Source organism: Danio rerio, chromosome 7 (genome assembly GCF_052040795.2).
Source record: "Danio rerio strain M-AB ecotype USA chromosome 7, GRCz13ab, whole genome shotgun sequence".
Classification (NCBI taxonomy): Eukaryota; Metazoa; Chordata; class Actinopteri; order Cypriniformes; family Danionidae; genus Danio; species Danio rerio.
In genome coordinates this window covers 23,739,319-23,761,629 of record NC_141027.1, presented here as the reverse complement: position 1 = coordinate 23,761,629, position 22,311 = coordinate 23,739,319, and the positions used below count along the sequence as shown (strand labels likewise).

General features: G+C 33.7%; 1 protein-coding gene across 2 annotated transcripts; it reads left to right on the top strand.

The window, feature by feature from the left end:
* The first annotated feature begins 1,059 nt into the window (after window positions 1-1,059).
* zgc:92429 lies at window positions 1,060-20,537 on the top strand. Of its 2 annotated transcripts, none has more exons than XM_087259127.1 (11): window positions 1,060-1,647; window positions 3,333-4,348; window positions 4,557-4,613; window positions 8,243-8,400; window positions 9,212-9,315; window positions 10,382-10,434; window positions 13,933-14,003; window positions 16,898-17,000; window positions 17,114-17,233; window positions 17,335-17,397; window positions 19,703-20,537. In XM_087259127.1, exons 4-11 carry the CDS (start codon window positions 8,321-8,323, stop codon window positions 20,021-20,023), a joined length of 915 nt encoding a protein of 304 aa, XP_087115253.1. In that variant the 5' UTR covers window positions 1,060-1,647; window positions 3,333-4,348; window positions 4,557-4,613; window positions 8,243-8,320; the 3' UTR covers window positions 20,024-20,537.
* Window positions 20,538-22,311: the final 1,774 nt, after the last annotated feature.

Genomic DNA, 22,311 nt, shown 5'->3' with positions numbered 1-22,311 from the left:
TTAAACACACAAGATATTTTGAAAAATGCCTGTTTAAGATGAGCACTTTACCCATTCACTTTCACAGTTGGTTAAATAACTACTATTAAAGTCAGTGGGTACCATCAACCAGCATCCTTAAAAATAACTTATTTTGTATTCAACAGAAGAAATTCTAACAGGTTTTGAACAAGTGCAGGGTGAATAAATGATAACAGAGATATCAGTGTTTAGATTTTAAGTGTTTTTGTGAAATATCTTTCAATCACAAGTGAAAATCTATTTGTTATTTTTGACCATGGTTGTGAATTTTTGCTAAATTAAAAATGCTTTAAATTAGTTTTTTCTTTTCTTTTAGAAACTCTCTCAGATCTTTACTGAATAAAGCAAATATAACTTTACTCAATCCCATATCCAGTAAATTCAGAGAAACTGTTAATGTTCAAGTTGTCTCTTAATTTTCCCCTGAAGCAGGCACACGCATATCAATTGGTAACTTGTCCATCCCTTTATGACCACATCTTATATTGGCTACAACCTTTCTCTTTTTTCCCCACTAAACTCAAATGCCTTCACTGATGCCAATAAAGCACCTTTGGGACATGGTGGAATGGGAGATTTGGATCATGGATATACAGCCGACAAATCTGCAGCTGAGTTCAATCCATGATGCAACTATGCCAGTATCAACCAAAATCTCAAAACAATGTTTTCAGCGTCTTATTGGTGAATCAGATCTGAAGGTAAATTGGGGTCTAACCTACCTGTACGACGAGGTGTGCCAAAAAAAGTGACAGGTTAGTACATATACTGATTTATTAGCCATTAATCAACTGATAAAGTAGCAAAATAGCACACAACCCTTCTTTTGAATTAGCTTGAAAACACTTTTTTTTTTTTTTACTCAGTTGTTTGTAGTTTAGTGAGATTTTCCATATTCATTTTTGCCTCCCCCCCTCTCTGTGGACCCCAGGAATGTCACACTCTCTCCGACGGACCCCAACAGCTGTAAGGAGCGACAGAGAGATAGAAAGCACATGGCACTGGCTATTTTTAGTGGTCATTCAGACTAGAATATCCCTCTTTCCTTCTCTTTCCATGGCTGTGGCTGTTCCTTCTGGATCTCTCCTTGGCTGAAAGTTCTGGAAAATCTTCACAGCAGCAGGACAACTTCATAAAGACCCCAGACCAATACAGGACAGCGCATTTCAACAACAACAGCAACAAAAAAAGAGATATAGTCCAGCGATTAAAAGTCAACTGGAATATTAAACAGGGCAACATGGCTCTACTATGTTACAACAGAGGCTGCGGGGATCGATTTGATGCAGACAAAAACACTGATGGTAATATTTCTGCTTTATTTTTATGGTTTGTGTGTGTGTATATATAGTAAAAATGGGTGGTTACGATTTTTTTTTCAATTGAAGGAAACGTATTTGAAATGTTCATGTGAAGGTCGTGGTCACCTGCATGTTACAAATAACCAACAACTTTTGAGAAATCCGAAGTGTTTCATCATTTTCTCTACTAGGCCTGTGAGACTGCTGATTCATTTACTGAGTTATGTAGAGCAGTTGTCAAATGAATGAGATCTGCTAGTGTTGGAGACCCTGGAGGCTGATTAAATCATGACAGGATTGTCATTTTTAAACTATCACTTCAAAGGTGCAGTAGGTGATTATCTTCAGAAACATTTTTTTGTTGTGCTGGTTAAAAGTCTCTTCACATTCAATAGTAATGATTAGTGTCAGACGGAATCTGCGGATGTTTTTTGCAATTTCTACAGAAAATTTTGGTAAAAATCTGGAATGATTTTGGGAGTATCATAACTAAAACCTTAATATGTGAAATAAATATAATATCTTTTTACTTTTATTTAATGTTTAAAATGCAAATCCAATTAGATTCACTTTCCTTGCACACACACAGCACGTCTCATATAATTTATCTACTAAAAGACAGAAAATATTTTTGTACAAACTGTAATGTACATAAATCAGATGAACATTTTTCTATTAGTCCATAATATTACTGTAATTAAAAACTGAATAAATATAGATTTACAGACATTTACTCGAGTAAATAAACAGAATTAATAGGCTAAAATCTGCGGTATTCTGCGCGCGCAGATTCCGTGTGGACCTAAAAATGATTAAAGTAAATGTGTTTATATGAATTTTTATATTCTTGGTAATGCACAAGACAAAAAAAATGTTCATGCAATTAAAATTTGTCAGGCCGACAATTCCCATAATTCTGATAAGTAGCCCAAACTGTATGTCAACAATTGTAGATTTGTACATCTGCGCACCCGTTTACGCAGATCCGTCGTTTGCACGTGTACATGCACACACACACACACACACGAGAGAATGACAGCAGTAAAGGCAAATACTGAATGACACCATGGCTGAAGTATTTCTTTTAGACAGGTGTTGTTCTGTTTTAAAACTATTTTAGTGACGCATAGCTTATATAGATTGTGTAGTTTTGGTAGACTGACAATTCTCCAGGTGAGGGGCTCCAACCAGACGTATTTCTGCCGATTTTGTGTGATTCAAACATTTAGAAATAAAACTAAAGAGACAGTTGTTGTTTAATTTTACTGTTGATTCCTAATATGAAGTTTTACTGTAAGCTTTGCAAGAAATCTTTGGCAAAATTTATGTTATTTCCAGTCAAAAAAATCCCAGAGCATACTGCCTGTTTCAAAGATGGTCGCTGAGCGAAATTACTTGTTTGCTGGAAGTCTTGTTAAGTCAATGAAATCTTCTGGCAAAAGATTTATGTGACTATTTTCAGTGTCATATAAACCCATTACAGCATTAATAATGTAGATTTTTATTTAGTTTAAAACAAAACAGGAGTAACTAGCGCTAATCCGCCTAGCCCGGTGAGGTGAAATTGGTTTAATATTCACATTGGCTCATTTTTGAACAATGACAACCTGTAATGCGCTCCTTATACTGTTTACCATGCTACCCTATATTGTCAACCACTAAGCATACAGTAGTCACGTAAGGACAGAGTGCATGAGACAGTGAGACAAGCGATTCTAATTGCATGCATGAAATATTGCACATTATGTGATGTAAATTTTGCTTGCTTTACAACTAAAAAGGTGCTAGATATAATAGAGTTTTCATTCAGAATTGTAGTATTATAAAGTGCTATAATGTTTTTTTTAGCTGGTGAATGTTATGATCTAGTGGGTTGTCTGCTGTCATCTTAAGATGTGCGTTTGAGATTTCAGGAGGCATGGCTTTAGACTGCAGGGGAGGGGGACTGTGTTTTCAAAGTTATTATGCCAACGGTTAGCATTTGGGTAGATCACCTACTGCACCTTTAAGTGGTTTCAAATCTGGAAGAATTTCTAGTTTGTATAAAAACAAAAAGGAATATAATTTGAAGAATGTTGGAAACCGGTAGCCATTGACATCCATTGTTGGAAAAAGAAAGGATTAGCGTTAGTGGTTAATTTTGTGGGGTAATACTGTCGCTTCACATCAAGAAGGTCACTTGTTTAAGCCTTGGCTAGGTCAGTTGGTACTTCTGTGTGGGGTTTGCATGTTCTCCCCGTGTTCATTAGTGCTCCGGTTTCCCACACAATCCAAAGACATGCACTATAAGAGAATTGGATAATTGAGAATTGTCTGTAGTGTATGTGTGTGAAGTATGAGCATTTTTCCAGTGATGGGTTGCAGCTGTAAAGGCATCCGCTGTGTAAAACATATGCTGGATAAGTGGGCGGTTCATTCTGCTGTGGTAACCCCTGATTAATAAATGGACTAAGCTAAAAAGAAAATGAATGAATGAATACTTTTCCAATGCGGTTAATTTTAAAGGTTAGTTTTTTTAAATGGTTATTTTACCAACATTTAAAAAAATCTCTTGCATTCATCAGAAAAAAAAATAGTTTGGAACAAGCTGAGGGTTAGTAAATGACAGCTTTCTTTTTGGGGTGAACTATGACTTTAAATTGGCTTTCATTTTGCAACAAGACAGCCTCCTGCTATGTACAACAATATCTTTTTGTGTTTTATTTACACTGACAGTGTAAAAACAAAGTGAATTATTGGATCCACAGAGTCTCTAGCACATTTGGAAGTGTTCTAATCAAAAGTTGCTTACATAAAAGGCTCATCTGCCAACTGTTTTTGCCAGGCATGTGATTGAAAGTGAATGTTGTTTATGCCAGCAAGCAAGGCTTCAATCCTGTTGAGTCGTGTTCATGAAAAAATAATAAGGATGGACTGCAGCCTAGATAAATGTCTCCTGCTAAGTGCTAACATATTTCTCTCTCTTACCGCCTGAAGATGCCTGTCGGTTTCACCCAGGAGTGCCAATCTTCCACGACGCCTTAAAGGTGAGCTCAAAATGCATTTTTTTTTTCTGGGTCTTTATTTGGACTCAGCGTTCAGACCGCCGGCTGTTCACTTCTTGCGCTGTCGTAACTTGATAAGCACATTGTCTTGGTGTTTTTGTCCGCTTCTCAGGGAGTCTAATATTCATGTTTTTGTTTTGTTTTGTTCTGGGCTGTCTGATGTGGCTCTTTGTTTGGGTTTTCTCCTCAGGGCTGGTCGTGCTGTAAAAAGCGGACGACAGATTTCTCGGAGTTCCTGTCAATCAAGGTATGCTAATAATATGATAATCGTCATGCTGCTTTTCATACGACGCACATACTGTAGACTGGACGGAAATTACATCTCCGACACCCTCCAAATACTGAATGGTAAAACAGAATTGTAATACAACCCCCACCTTCGGCCGACACACACAGTTGAATATGTCTCATTTTGTTTTTTTAATTATATCTATAATTTTACCACACACATTATATAGGCAATTTTTAAATTAATTGATTAATTTTTATTCAATATATCAGAATCACAGACAGGGATGGGCAGTATTTATGATACAAGTATTTAAAAAACGTATTTCAAATACAAAATAGTATTTTGTAATTTGTATTTGATTGGGTTGATGACAATGGCTTAATAATTTGGATCAAAACACTTTAGTGTCTGGTATTTCTGTATTTTTTTAAAAGTCTGTAAAATACTTTGTAAGAAACCTATACATGATGTCTACAAATATGGCCTCTGATTAGTGCTTTTTTTAGTTCTTATATTACCCTGGGTAATAGAATAAAAAACACCTAAAGATTGTGTACTAGTGTTCACTAAGAGGGTAAACTGAGTCACTTCCAGTTAAAGAAGAACTCAAAAAATCTTGCGAGAATGAGTAAACGGCTCAAAAAATAGTAGTTTTGAAAGAATTACTGATGGAGATGCCGAAAAATAAAAATAAGACAAATAACATTACAATAAGTCCAACAGTGGTGACTCCTACAGGTTCCTACAGGTACGATCTGCAGGTTGTAAAGACTACAATTACAGAAAAATATGATTTATAGAAACAAGTAAAACTGAAGAATCTAGTAGTTTTTAGAAATCATGTTTTTACAATAAGTATTAAAGATTTCATCATATTTAATATTGCAAAAAAATTGAATAACCTCTTCATATATCATCCTTTTAAAACATAAAACTGTTAAGTGATGGTGTCAACATTAATTGCCTAACAATGGATGGAAATACAAAAAAAAAAAAAAAAAAAGAGATACAGTACAATGTTCCAACTCATTATCTGCATTACATGGTTTCTACACTGATTAAAGAGATCATCTTCAAGACAAGACTTTCTGTATGAAATTTGTACAAAGTTTATACTAAAATGAAAGAGAAACAAAAGCGTAAATCCAATCAAAAGTATTGATACCTCTTCATGTACAAGAGTAGAGGTGAATGAGTTGGCAGAGAAGCTGACATAAACTTGCTCAGAGAAACGCTGTTGTTATCATTGTTTACCTTCCTGACTCAGTTTGATGGTAAAGGATTGATTGAATAGGTCTATTGATGGAATAAATTTGATGCTCCCATGTAAAAGTATTTTGTAGTATTTTTAAAATACAGTATTTTTTTTTTTGATACGTATGTGGCTGCTGTATTTTGAAGTTTATCTTGATACATGTAAAACTGTGGTATTTGGTATTTTATTTTTTAATACATTTCAATGTATTTTTCCCTTCCCTGATCACAGGTCAGAATATAAATGTTCTTTAATGTGCTATTGTCTCACCAATTTTGCACTTTTTGTATTTATTTATGCATTGTTTGTATTGAAATCACTTTTGTAAACAGGACAACAAAATAAGACTCATCTTTGAGTTTATACACTTACCGGCCATTAGGTACACCTTTTACTATCGGGCTGGACTTCAGAATTGCCTTAATCCTTTGGGGCAAAGATTCAACAAGGTACTGAAAATATTCCTCAGAGATTTTTGTCTATATTGACATGATAGCATCACAGAGTTGTTGCTGATTTGTCAGCTGCACACCCATAATGCAAATCTCCCGTTCCACCACATCCCAAAGGTACTCTATTGGATTGAGATCTGGTGACTGTACAGGTCATTTGAGTACAGTGAACTCATTTTCATGTTTAAGAAACCAGTCTGAGATGATTGGCGCTTGTTTGCCAAGAATTTATCCCCTGCACCATTACACTACCACCATCAGCAGCCTGCACCTACCATCCGAATGTTGCAGCAGAAATCGAGACCCACCAGACCAGGCAATGTTTTTCCAATCTTCTATTGTGCTATTTTGGTGAGCCTGTGCAAATTGTAGCCTCAGTTTCTTGTTCCTAACTGACAGGAGTGGCACCTGGTGTGGTCTTCTGCTACTGTAGCCCATCTGCCTCAAGGTTCAACTTGTTGTGCTCCCGTTGATGCTCTTCTGCAGACCTCTGTTGTTATGAGTGGTTATTTGAGTTACTCTTGCCTTTCTATCAGCTCGAAGCTGTCTGACCACTCTCCTCTGACCTCTGGCATCAACAAGGCATTTGCGCCCACAGAACTGCCGCTCACTGGATATTTTCTTTTTTTTTTGGACCATTATCTGTAAACCCTTGAGATGATTGTGTGTGAAAATCCCAGTAGATCAGCAGTTTCTGAAATACCCAGACCAGCTAGTCTGGCACCAACAACCATGCCACATTTAAAGTCACTAAAATCACCTTTCTTTCCCATTCTGATGCTCGGTTTAAACTACAGAAGATCGACTTGACCATCTCTACATGCCTAAATGCATTGAGTTGCTGCTATGTGATTGGCTGATTATAAATTTGTGTTAACGAGCAGTTGGACAGGTGTACCTAATAAAGTGGCTGGTGAATGTATATAGAAGTCTATAAATTAATATTTTAGGACAGTGAAATAACAGGTCTAAAAATGCCCAGTAACACTACTTCATTTGCTCAGTTATATCATTTTAAATGCAAAGAGGACATTGTTTATTATGAAAATTTGACAAATACATAACAACCTGTTTTTGCATTTGTCATGACAACTTGACTATCAAGGCATCGTAACTTTTCAGAAATCTGTCATAAACACTATTATCACGAGACATTATAATCGTGTCATGAATATTTTTCTGAGCACATTTTCAATTGGAAAAAACTTTTTTATTTTATTATAATGTCTCAATAAATGTGTCAATTTTAAACAGCATCATTTATATTTAATGACTGTTTCAGCTTGTACCACTGATGTTGAGGTAAAACAAGATTAACGATGCTGTTATAAAGTTCATGACATGTTTACAATGACAATCATGTTTATGACATATTTATGACAAGTTTTATTGTCTTGGTAATGTCAAGGTTTCATGACAAATACAAAAACAGGTTGTGATGTATTTATGTCAAGTGTTCATAATAATGTCTTCTTTGCAATTAAAATGCCATAATTTTAACTGCGAATGACACTTAGTGACAGTTGTTATAAGCATACATAAAATCTCATTCACAATTATGGCATGTGCCATGTCATGTTAAAAAGGTGTAATGAGAGTCTTATGAACATACCGTCAAGTAAAATGTTACCAAATGCACTTATTAAATGAATTTACCTAATATTTTAGCGACACAGTTTCCTGGTGGAAAGAAAATGTTCAACATGCAAGATCCCACTGATGCATGTAAAATATGTCAAAACTAATTTAAATAAAAAAAAGACAAACAGTTAATTAATTTAACAGATGCTTTTACCAAGTGACCAATTTATTTCAGCCAACATTATCAGTGCTGACAGTTGAAAGCAAGATTCATAGAGTCTCAAACATGTAATTTATCTCCCGTGGGTCTGATAATTATTTTCTGTGTTCGCCTGTTGATTGGCGTGCCGTTTCAGGGCTGCACCCGCGGACGCCACAGTAATGAGAAGCAGGAAGAGCCTCTGCGGCCCGAGGTCACGTCTGAGAAAGGAGGCATGAAGCAGCACGGCACAGCAGAGGAGATCATCTACCAGGGGCCCAAATCTGCAGAGGCTCTGGAAAAAGAAAGACCCAGGTATACTGACTTTATTCTTTATGTATAAGCGGCTGAAGCCGTTTAATTCTTTTTGGCTTGAGACTACCGGTCTCATTTACTTGCATTCATTTTTAGACATTAAAAACAGCTCGTTATGCTACTTGCAAACTGATAATTTCCTATTATATTATTCTACTTTGTCTGCATAGTCATGAACACATTTGTTTGTACAGCAAGTAGTTTCACCGTTTTCTGATGTTTATCATTCCTGTAGTAATTTTTCCTAGTAGTAACTGAATCAGAAGGAGAAATGAGCACACATCCGGATTGCAGTATAAGGTCAATAGACTACATACTTATATGCAGCTCGCATATAAGTATGTAGTATGTAATATTCATTAATTTTCCTTTGGCTTAGTCCCTTATATATCAGAGGTCGCCACAGCAGAATGAACTGCCAACTATTTTGGCATATGTTTAATGCAGCAGATGCCATTCCAGTTGCAACCCAGTACTGGGAAACACCCATTCACACAATACGACCAATAAAGTTCATCCAATTAACTTATTGCACATGTCTTTGGACTGTGGGGGAAACCGGAGCACCTGGAGGAAACCCACAAGTACATGGAGAGAACATGCAAACTCCACTCCAACTAGCCCAGCTGGGACTCAAACCAGTGACCTTCTTGCTGCGAGGTGACAGTGCTAACCACTGGCCCACCATGCAGCCACAATACCTGATTAATTCATTATTATTATTTTTTTTACTCTAAAATGGAAAAGCACTTATTCCTCTGGTCAATAAAAAGAGACAGTGACTTGTTTTGATTTCTGTTTTCCTCTTCAGCTCAGATGAGCCCAAGACAAAGCTGCAGGTGAAGATCTCTCCATCTCTGATTCAGATCATGGAGAAAATGGAGATCAGCGAGAGAGAGAAGAGAGAGAAGCTCGGTGAGCAAAGCTGCTGTTTCTGAACACTGACATGTAGCAAAAGCAGACTGATCCCAGTGCAGAGGCTCTTTAATCATTTAACCCAGATTATATATTGATCATTAAAAAAAGATTGGCCTCAATATTTCTGTGTAATGTCAATGGTTTATTTATATATTAATTGAGTATATGCATATAATAATAATATAATATAATATAATATAATATAATATAATATAATATAATATAATATAATATAATATAATATAATATAATATATAATAATATAATATAATATAAAATAATATAATATAAAATAATAATGTATAATATAATATAATATAATATAATATAATATAATATAATATAATATAATATAATATAATATAATAATATAATATAATATAATATAATATAATATAATATAATATAAAGTAAAACATAATTTAATATAGATAAAATTTAATCTGTTTTTATGTTGTTGTTTTTATCCGTTTAATTATTTTTATTATTTGTTTTTATTTTTCTTATACTTGTTTCTTTTATTCTTGTTTATGTAAAGCACTTTGAATTGCCTCTGTGTATGAAATGTGCTATAAAAATAAACTTGCCTTGCCTAAATATAGTATAATATATTATAATTCATATAATAAAACAATTATATAATAAAATTATAAATATTATTATTATCAGTAATATTATATAAACAAATATAATCTTTATTATTATTATTATTATTATTATACATTATATTACTGTATGCTTAGTTCTGTTTTCTTTTAGCTATATTATTATTTGCTTGAGTTACTGTGGTTTTGTTGACTCTTCTAGAGTAGTGTTTATGCAGCTGATGTTGATGTCAGCTCTTGACAGTAGCTGTAGATCTGATCCCCGCCTGTCCATAATCTGTCATGTCACAGAGCATCAAGGTTTGAGCTCTCACCGTCTCACCTGTTGCTGTAATACGACTGCGACACATTTGAGACATCAGCTGGCTTTCACGCTTTCTGTACATGTGTTCGGCTGACAATCTGTTGTTATTGTTTTCTCTTCCTCCTGTCACCTCTCTTCTCTTTCTATCCCATAGAGAGTCAAGCTCTTGTGGTTGGGATTAAGTGCAAAAACACAGGATGCAGAAAGGTACAGTAAGTGCTCATGTAATATGAGAATCAGTGAAGCAAATTAGCTTGCTCAGAAAATGTACATATTATGCCATCTAGTGGTCATGAGGAGGACAGCGCTTCAGGCACCGACATGCTTCAATTTAACCGAAATGGAATATTCGGTTGTCGTTTACTCTCCCTTCACTTCTCACAAACCTCTTTGAGTTTCTTTTTTTAGTTGAACACAAAATATGTTACAGTATGTTGAAAAACTCTGAAAACCTGTAACCATTGACTTCTGTAGTAGTAAAAGCATTGCACTGAAGTCAATAGTTACCTCTTACTGACATTCTTCAAAATATCTTGCTTTGGGAAACTCATAAAGGCTTGAAACCACTTGAGTACATTTAATTTTTTATTTTATTTGTTATTGAGTACATTTTACATTTGTTTTGGTGAACTATTCATTTGATGCAAGTTACTAATCTGGTATCAGTTTTCTTTGGTCCTCACAACCAGTTTCAAAAGAACAGGAGGAGCAGAAGCTGATGCTAGATCAGCATTTACACTAGTGTATTGCTTAATGGACACCAAGCAGGAGATGAGTGAGAATTAATGACTAAATATCCCTTACTGGGAATTGACCTTAATGGCTTCTGTTAAATCTTCGCTTCCCTGGGAAAAGATCATCTTTAATGGATTAGTTTCCTGAAATCCCAATGGATCATTGTGTTAATTACTCAGCAGACCTTTTTAGTCCAGGTGAGAACTAAAGCTTTATCAGCAGGTTCATGCGCCATTCACTGCTGAATTAATGACTTTTAGGTTTTTTACTCATGTACAGTAAGTGCTTGGGATATTTATTTTATTATATTTCAATAAAATGTCATTTTATGTATCATGATGGTGGAATGACATGCTTTGAAATAGACACAGACTGCATAAGGAGGATTGCAGAACAGTTTGCATCTCCAAGATAAATCCCTTAATTATTTTTCAAAATCTTTAATGAACGGTTTTGAATAGTAACAAAATTAATATCAAGTCTATATGTGTATATACTTTTGTCTTAAAAATAATAGTTCGAAGATTCTCACTATACGTAGTTTTGAATCACACATTTGACCTATTTTTGAATCGTATGTTCAGCTTTAGTTATCATGAAATATTTGAATTTATTAAATGGGACAGCCCCTTGAGATGAAGCATCTGATTTTCGAGGGCGCCCTTAAGAAGCACATAAATTCAACATATGAAAACAAACATACAGCTAAACAAAACAAGCAAATAAGCAGCACACTTCACCTGAAACACTTACCACAGTCTAAAGCCCAAGCAAACAAAAAGATATAATCAAAAGTACAAACAGTTTGATATACAAATAAATAATAAGCGTTTAAATTGGAACCAAAATTAATAACATTTACAGTGCAAGTTGTTTCCAAAAAAGAAAATAAATTAGTCCTGAAAAGACTAAAAGTCTTAATTGAACTAAAAGAAGAAGGAAGATTGTTCCAGTCAAAAGGAACTTTGTATTGAAAGGACCTACGGCCACTGTTTGTTGTAATCCTTGGAAACAAAAAAGTAATTCTGTCGCATATTTGGAAGACAATATGTAGAGGTAAATTAAAAAAACTGCTTTAAATGAGAAGGGGAAACTAAAAAAAAACACACACATTTAAAATAGTGATACCAAGAGTGATAAAAAGAGAAATACCAATAATATTGTCTACGGAAACAAAGAGATTCATTCATTTAATATGCTATGATGGGTTCTATACAGTACATGACAAAAGTCTTGTCGTCGATCCCAGTTGTAAGAGCAGCAAATAATAAGTTGATCATTTGGAAAAGTGGCAGAAGGTGGATTTTTCTGATGAACCATCTGTTGAACTCCATCCCAATCATCACAAATACTGCAGAAGACCTATTGGAACCAGCAAAGACTTATGATTCTCACAGAAAGTGGATGTTTGGTGAAGGAAAAATTATGATTTGGGGTTACATTTAGGGCATGCGAGATATCTGCAGAGTGGATGGCAACATCAACAGCCTGAGGTGTCAAGACATTTGTGCTGCTCATTATATTAAAAACCACAGGAGAGAGCAAATTCTTAAGCAGGATATAGCGCTCCTTCCCATACTTCAGCCTCTACGTCAAAGATTCTGAAAGCAAAGAAGGTCAAGGTGCTCCAGGATTGGCCAGTCCAGACATTAAATATAAATCCAAAGAATCTTGATGAAGTCTGGGGGTCATGCAAGAACGCTTTCTTTGCCAATACAGAAGACTTAATTAATACGTTATTTGAGTCATTGCAGAGATGAATCAATGCAGTCCTCCAAGCTCATGAGAGTCATACACAAAATTCTTTTTTTTTTTTCACAAGACTTTTGTCAGGTAGTGTACAGACATCTTTAAACATATCTAGTTAAAGAGTTGAAGACAGTATTTAAAGGTTTTAAATTAATATCAGATGTATTATTATAAATAATATCAGAATTATCAATAATAAGAAAAAGTAATTAAAAAGTCAATTTTTACTTACTTGAACTGAAAAACAATTAATAGAGCAATAAAGATAACATAAGCATTGATATAACTTTTTATTATAAAATTAATATGACATTTAAAGGAAAATTCAATATTGAGCCAAAGTAGGTCTATTTTTAAACTTTTTGTATATATACTCTATTAAGTTAAATATATGCAAACGTCTGACTATTAATAGCAACTATTAAGAGTCAGACTAGTAATACATGTATTCATCTATTGCAAATCTGGGTTCATAGGTAAATTAACCTGTATAATATGTTCATAGTACATCTATCTGTAAATATTACCCATTGTTTTTCTATAATTGCACTTTATAAATTATAACTATATCTTGCACTTGCAGCTATTGCACTCCTGCACTTGTACTGTTTAATGACAATCAAGTTGAATCTAATCTAATCTAATCGATTTAGTTTACTGTAAGTTACACATTTGTTATATGCCATTCTAGTTTAAGCAAAATGATTGGAAAACAATTGGAAAAAGCTTGAAGTGTACCTGCAATTCTAGAATGAGTCAGAAGCGTAGACTCTGAAGTGGAATATAACAACATAATAGCTCCATCGTTCTGCTCAGTCATAGGGGTCATGACAAATTAAAATGAATTTTCATCTCTTGCATTAAAAGAGAATCAGTCTTGCTCATCAGTTTAATGTCTAGATGTTGCCTTCCTTTTGTCACAGTGAATGCCATTTCTTCTTTAGCCTTTGAGACAGACAAACACATACAGCTCTATTACAGATTCCTGCTCATTTATCTCTTCAGTAGTGTAGAAAAATGAGTGTGTTTTCAGGTGTGAAGGCAGTAAATGGATGACACAAAGCTTGTGCTGAGTCCAGGTGCATCAGCACTTTAAAGTTTAGCTTTTATAAATATGCTGAGTTATTGTGAGTGTGTACATTGAGGTACATCTGTGTGTTGACAATGCATAGCTTTTCAAAACCGTTGATTGTGCGTGTGTGTGTGTTTGTGTTTGTGCAGTCTTATGAGGGTCCTGAGACCAATGCGGAGATCTGCATATATCATCCTGGAGCTCCTGTTTTCCATGAAGGGTAAGAAACCTCCTTACTTCTTTTTTAAAGGACTAGTAAAACAGTGTTTCTTGACCACGTTCCTAGAGGACCACCAGCTCTGCATGTTTTGGATGTCTCCTTTATCAGTCACACCCACCACATGTGTTTCAGTCTCTGCTAATGAGCTGATGACCTGAATCAAGTGTGTGTTTGTTTTAAAGAGACATGGCAAATGTGCAGACTGGTGAATGTGGTTGAGAAACACAGTAGTAAAGACACTATTTGCACAGAAAGCTCTTTATCATTTACTCACTCCTTTTACTTTCTCATTGCTTTTACATTTACCATTTACTTACTCCTTGTCACACAACTGATTTGATTTTCTTTCTTCTGTTAAACACAAAAGAAGTTGTTAATAAGAATGCTGAAAGCCGGTAACCATTGACCTTTGTAGTGTTTTTTTTTTGTGCCAATGGTTACCAGATGCCAGTTGATGCTGTGGATGTCTATAGTTACGGTTTATTTTTTACAGGCAATATATCTTATTTAGTGTTGATCAGATAAAAGAATCGTATGCGGGTTTGGAACCACTTGAGGGTGGACTTATTACATGCCAACTTGTGGGTGAACTATCCCTTTAAGCTTAAAGTATAGAGTATAGTCTACTTTATATGCAAATTTCGTCTACAGATTAGTATGCACTTTTTTAAAACACTACTTAGTTTGTCTACAAGGTGTCATTACTGAACATAGTGTACTGTATGGTATAAAAGATAAGTTAAGGCTTGAAGTGCACTTAAGTCATATTTACACAGCTGATTTAGGGTGGTCTTAAACAAGGTCTCTGTCTGCTCGGAATTAAGTGTAAAGATGATATACTGCATTAAACCGTCTGAATAAATACACATTTTTGTGAATTTATGCTGCTTCGGGTTTGGTTTGTGTGCCATCTCTACTGTGTAAAAAGGCCTTTAGGTCTTTTTCATGCTTACTAGGCTATATTCACAGTGCTCGTGAAGTGAATTGTTGAAGTACAGGCCAGAGATACAGTAAATATCCTCTTTGTTTGGTATTAAATGCTTCGAATGTGAGTTTGAATAGCATTTCCGTGACATTCATACAGTAGCTACACTGAAAGCTGCTATAAGTTTACCTCAGATATTGATGATGTAAAGCTGACATGGCGGGGTGAAGCAGGCATTAAGGCACATGAATTTTAAAAGATGGACCTGAATAAACACTTTTTAGTCTTTGCCAAAAAAAAAAATATATATATATATAGATATATATATATATATATATATATATATATATATATATATATATATATATATATATATATATATATATATATATATATATATCGCCGTGTTCCTGTGGGTTTCCTCCGGGTGCTCCCCTACAGTCCAAAGACATGCGGTACAGGTTAATTGAATGAGCTAAATTGTCTGTAGTGTATGAGTCTGAGTGCAAGAATATATGGGTGTTTCCCAGTGTTGGGTTGCGGCTGGAAGGGCATCTGCTGCTTAAAACATATGCTGGATAAGTTGGCGTTTCATTCTGCTGTGGTGACTCCTGAATAATAAAGACACTAAGCTAAAAAGAAAATGAATGAATGAATTTAATGTCACACTGTATTTTAATGTACAATTAATGCTATTAACAAACCATTAACTAAGACTTTTAGCTCAATAAACTACTAATTAGCTGCTGCTTAGTAATATTAAGTAAGGTAGTAGTTGAGTTTAGGTTCAGGGTAGGATTAGGGATGTAAAATAAGATCATACTTTATAAGTGCTAATAAACTGTATCTAAAATCATAGGCATGTAATAAGTTAATAGTAAGTGGTGTGAATTGTTATCTAAACCTAAGTGTTAGCAAATTTAACTGAATGAAAATCATGACACAGAAAAACCCCTTTTTCTGTCAGCAATTAACTGCATATCTGTCAAAGAACTTCATTAACAATGATTATGATATGAATTTGCTAATCACACAATTTCATCTTATCTTAATAGTCTTAGTCTGCAATAGTCAAAGTCCTTTTAAAGCAAGTCATTTTACTGGGCGGCTGTCTTTGAAACGCCTTTCAGGGCGTTTCATTTTTTTATGCTTGGGCATTCTGTCTGATTGGGGTCAAATCCTCAAAAACTTTTAGCCAAGCTTATATTACATTACATATTTGGAATCACCAATAAAATTAACAACTGTCTCATAAGTTTCAAATCTAAACGTTCAAATCAAACCAAATCTGCATATTCTTAGGGTGACCGAGCTAATGCACACTCAAAAGGTATGAAATAACGACACCAACATAATTTATGGCTGTTCTAAACATTATCATTCTCACCATGAATGCTTTATCAGATCATGCTGTTCTTCTGAAGTAATTCACAACTTGATCTTGGTGACGAATGTCTTCCAAAAAATGAAAGCGACTCTTTGTTCACAAGTTTGTGGACGTTTGAATAGTTGCTGTCATGTGACATGCGTTTGACAGGATGGACTGTACCTTGAGTTTGTTTCATACAGATTACCTTAACTTTTATTATCAAGTGCACTTGGCTCGCTTAAAAGCACAGGTTTCAAGCTTTATTTGGATATATTTTTTATGTCTTTGAAGCAAGTATTTGCTGAGATTCCAGTATGTTTTTTGACGACCAAACTGTTGTAAAAAGCAAACGTCTGATCTGAGCATCCCCCGGAGAAACGTTAGTATTTCGATCGATGATTTGCTTCTTTACTAGTAGGCTGGGCTTTTTTCGCCATATTGACTGTTACAATTTTCCCTGTTGAGTGACATGTCTTATGTGTATTATATAGTCTTTGTATTAGTCTAGTGTAAAAGTCTTGTAATAACCCCCAGTAGTAGTTTTTTTTTTTTTTTTTCCAATGAATGCATGTTAATTCTCATCTGCTGCTCACTTTTTAGATACAAATACTGGAACTGCTGCTGTATAAAAACCACCGACTTTAACGCCTTCCTGGACCAGAAGGGCTGTACATCTGGAAAGCATTGCTGGATCCCCAAACAGGTGCTCATGGACTTCACACTGTTGTTGTTTACGTGGGCACACATTGTATAATCAGCAAACGCCCCACTGGTCCTCTCTGAGAAATGCGCATGTTGTGTTTATTTGGTCTGTAGGATAAAAAGAAGGTGGCCTGTCGACATGATTGGCATCAGACTGGAAGCCAGGTTGTTGTCACGATCTACGCCAAAAACTGCAATCCAGATCATTCCTATGTGGAGGCCAACCGCACTGTGGTGAGTTCAAAACTTCTGATGTTCGATTTGCACATCAGCGTCCTGTCAGATTCTTCATGCAGTGCTCTGTGTCTGTTTTTGTGTTCTCCGTCAATCTGCAGTTAACCTGCCACATTCAGTTCGAAGGCGACAAAGTGTTCCATAAGGACATCCACTTATGGGGGGTAAGACTGCTGTGCATTCATCACTCCTTAGGATTTAGCAGTGACCAACAGTTGAGGTCAGAATTATTAGCCCCCCTGTATACTTTCCCCCAATTTTTGTTTAATGTAAGGAAGATTTTTTTTTTAACGTAATAGTTTTATAACTAATTTCTAATAACTGATTTGTTTTATCTTTGACATGATGACTACAGAATATTTTACTAGATATTTTTCAAGATACTATTTAGCTCAAACTGCAGTTTAAAAACGTAACTGCATTAATTAGGTTAACTAAAATAATAAGGCAAGTCATTGTACAATGTACATTGTACGATGGTATGTTCTGTAGACTGTTGAAAAAATATATATTGCTGAAGGAGGCTAATATTCACCTTAAAATGCTTTAAAAAAAAATTAAAAACTGCTTTTATTCTAGCTGAAATAAAACAAATAAGACTCTTTCCAAAAGAAGCAATATTATCAGACCTACTGTGAAAATTCCCTGTCTCTGTTAAATATTATTTTGGAAACATTAGCAAAAAAATTATTACAGGAGGGCTAATAATAATAACTTCAACTGTAAAAATATTAAAATAATTGCTTGTATTTGTTTGTTTGCTTTAAGTAGTTTTAGTTATTATTAAGTTAATGTTATTATAAATGTAAATTATTATTATTATTCAATGTTAATTTCCATTTGTAATATTTTCAAATTTTATTCATTTCAGTTGAACATTGTCATTAAAAATTCTATTTTACTTACATTTAATAATAATAATGCACAAATATAACAAGTACAGAAGTAAAAGATACATACAGTGACACACACTGTAAACAATGTTAACTTAACTTTAAATTGTACAGCAAATTACTGCAGAGCTTTTTTGAGTTAACTCAACTTTCATCCCAAGTACTCCACTTAAATGTCCTGAAGCTGGTTGCCTTAAAATGTTGAGTCAACGAATAAAAATTTTTTGATTCGTTCGTATGTTTCGTATAATCGTATAATTGTTTTTAGAATTAAGTTTTGTTTGTTTCAGTCAGCCATATTCATATTTATACTATTATTTAGTTTGTCATTAATATTTAGAATTGGCTTTTATTTTTAATTTTCACTTTCTATTTACTACTTTTGTCTGTAATTATGTTCTAGTTTCAGCTTTATTCTTATTTTATATTTTATAAATGTTTTTATATTTAATATTTGTTTGTGTCAGTTAGCCATATTCATATTTAAACTATTATTTAGTTTGTAAATAATATTTAGAATTAGCTTTTATATTTAATTTTTACTTAATAGTTGCTACTTTTCTTTTTACTTATGTGCTAGTTTGATTTTTATGCTTGTTTTATATTTATAAATGTTCTATATTTAATTTTAGTTTGTTTCAGTTAGCCATATTCATATTTGTACTATAATTTAGTTTTCATTAATATTTAGAATTGGCTTTAATTTTTAATTTTCACTTGATATGTACTACTTTTGTTTGTAATTGTGTGCTAGTTTCATTTATTATTTTTTTAATTAAATAACTTAATATTATTATACTTTTATTTAATATTTAAACTATTATTTTAGTTAGTTGCCAGGTGAATTCTACTCATTTCTGTTAGTTAATATTTAATCAGAATTTTTCAGGATACACAGTTTTATTATTATCTTGAATTAGCTTTTGTTATTGTAAGCTCAATTTTTTTTCATTCATTTATTTTCTTTTCGGCTTAGTCCATTTATCAATCTGGGGTCGCCACAGCGAAATGAACCGCCAACTTATCCAGCATATGTTTTAAGTAGCGGATGTCCATCCAGCTGCCACCTATTGCTGGGAAACACCCATATATATTCATTCACACACATACACTAAGCACAATTTAGCTTACTCAATTCACCTTTAGCGCATGTCTTTGGACTGTTGGGGAAACCGGAGCACCCGGAGGAAACCCACACGAACATGGGAAGAACATGCAAACTCCATACAGAAACGCCAACTGACCCAGCTGAGGCTCGAACCAGCGACCTTCTTGCTGTGAGGCGAACGTGCTACCCACTACGCCACCATGCAGCCTAATATTTTTATTTTAGCCTAATATTTTTAAACAAAGACTCATTAGTGGTTTTTGTATTTTACCTTCTTTTTCACAGCCAATATTTCTAACTCTTGTTTATTTTATTTGAAGTTTTTCTCTTTTTTATCGTAACAAATCTCCATCAAATATTTTAATGTTTATTAACTTGTATTTCAGTAGTTTTAGTTTAATCTAATGCTAACATATCGAAGGTATTCATATCAAACATTTACCAGAGTCAGCGTTCTCTTTCTCTCAGGTGATTGACGTAAAGAGCAGTTTGGTGAACATGGTGCCGTCTAAGGTTGAGGTGAGCATGAGGAAGGCTGATGCTGTAGCCTGGGGGAAACTGGAGGACCCCAAACACAAACCCGAGCCAGAGCTCACCGACAACATGAACAGCGCAGAGCAGGAGGAGGTCAAGCCCCAGTGGGACATTTCAGACGACGACATCAGCGAGTCTGACTGGGAGGACGACGAAGAGGAGGAGGAGAAGAAAAAAGAAGAAAAACAGAAGGAAGAGTCCGGGGATGGACCGCCTGAGCTAGAGCAGCCTGCTGATGTCAAACAAGAGAAATGAACATTTATACTGCAGTGTCATGTTTACAAGCACATAGGGGATATATACAAAGCAGTCAGGCATGTCAGGTTTTTTTAAGCAAATTTTCTCACACAGTTGTATTTGTGAACATATTTTTGTGTTAAAAGTTGGAGAAGTCTTACAATACCTTTTCTTTTAATTTTGCAGTTTCATCAAGATTTTGAAAATAAATTCACTGTTAAGAAGTAGGAGTGAGAAATTTTTAAGTTCAAGATGTTTCATTTTTGAAAGAATTCTCGCACAGCAAGGCTGCATTTATTTAGTCAGTAAAGCAATAATATTAATTACAGCATGTACTGTCACATGAGTCTTCAGAAATCACTGTAATGTGCGTTTCTTTGTAATTTGTTGCAGAAGAAACATTCAAGAAGCAGGATTATTTACTGGAACTGGACCGGAAATAAAAGTATTCAGGTTACACTTCACTATGTCTTTTTAGGTAATCGTGAAGATTATAGCTAAGATATTTACAATACATTTGATACATTGTTAATCTTTTTTTCTTGCTATTGTGTTTTTTCAAACATCAAGTTTGTCATCTTTTTTACATCTCATATCTTCTACTTCTCAAGTCAAAATTAACTAACAGTGAACATGTATTTTGACATTTGTAAAAATTTGGAGCCTTTTATCTCGTAATTATCATCATTTACATCATAATTTCAACTTTTATCATATATTTAGAAATCTCATTTTTATCATAATGTTTACCTCATAGTTTTGACTTTTTATCTCGTAATTTTAAGGTAATTTTTTATCTAATACTTCTAACTTTTTGGTAAATTTTTTAATCTTAATAATCTTTTGACTGATAATTTAGCGTTAGAAACTCTTAGTTTTGACAAATTTTGTTTGTACCTTCATTTTTATCTTATAAATGACTTTTATATCATTATTTTGAGATAACAACTCATTAATTCAACATCTCATTTTTTAACTTTTTGTCAAAATTTGACCATCTCATAAAAAGTAAAAAATCTTAAAGTAAATCATAATTTTGACTTTCTCTCAACTTTGAGTCTCATAATTTTGTCAAAATTCTGAGATATAAAGTTGAAACTAAAAAATGAGATAAAAATGAGAACAAACAAAAAAATTAAAAGGTAAATTATAAGATGTCTCAGTGTTATAATAAATAGTAAATGTTAGATGCTGAAATTATGAGAAAGTCTCATAATTTTTACTAGTTCCCCTCATAATTTTAAGATGAAAAGTAAAATTATGAGGTAAATATTTTAAATTATGAGATAAGTCTCTAAATTATGGGATGGGTAAAATGATAAATAAACATTTTGATAAAAAGTCAACATTATCCAAAAAAAAAAAAAAAAAAAAAAAACTATAAACATGAGATGCCAAAATTATGAGGTTAAAATTGAGACACTAAATATATTACAAAAAAGTAAAAATTAAAAGGTTGAAATTGAGATAAGTCAATAATAATATTATATTATAATAATGATATTTATGCTAATAAATTATGAGATGTCTGTAATATATGAGTACAAAATTCGATTAAAAAGTCAATTATAAGTTTCAATATGAATACGATATGTCAAAAATAGTTAAAAATCTGTCAAAATTATGAGACTAAATGACTTACCAAAAGAAAAAAATATGAGATAAAATGTTGATATTATAAAATGTCAGTAAAAATGATAATTAAAAAGTTAAAAAGTGGTCTCAAAATTATGAGATTACGAGATAAAAATTATGAGACAAAAGTCAAAATTTGTAAGTTAATATAATGAGATAAAATCATGTGATAAGTTTTCAAATTTTATCACATTTATTTATATATTTTTGATAGAGTATTATGAGATAAAAAGTAAAAATGATGAGGTCAAAATTATGATTTACTAAAAAGGGAAAGTTTTGAGATGGTCAAAATTATGAATGTTGACGTTTTCACAGCAAGAAGGTCACTGGTTTAAGCCTCTGCTGGGTCAGTTGGCATTTCTGTGTGGAGTTTGCATGTTCTCCCCGTGTTTGTGTGGGTTTCCTCCGGGTGTTCCAGTTTCATCCCACAGTCCAAAGACGTGCAGTACTGGTGAATTAGCTATGCAAAAATTGACCATAGTGTATGAGTGTGTGTGAATGTGTGTATGGATGTTTCCCAGTGATGGGTTGCAGCTGGAAGGGCATCCGCTGCGTAAAAAATATGCTGGATAAGTTGGCGGTTTATTCCGCTGTGGCGACCCCTGATTAATAAAGAGACTAAGCCCAAAAGAAAATAAATAAATGAAGTCAATTAGGATTTTCTAAAA

Excerpts from the sequence above, each read along its gene's own strand:
- zgc:92429 (XM_087259127.1), top strand. The coding sequence starts at position 8,321 with ATGAAGCAGCACGGCACAGCAGAGGAGATCATCTACCAGGGGCCCAAA. Across the intron at positions 10,435-13,932 it reads AAAACACAGGATGCAGAAAG|TCTTATGAGGGTCCTGAGAC; the intron begins GTACAGTAAGTG and ends GTGTTTGTGCAG. Across the intron at positions 17,001-17,113 it reads ATTGCTGGATCCCCAAACAG|GATAAAAAGAAGGTGGCCTG; the intron begins GTGCTCATGGAC and ends TTTGGTCTGTAG.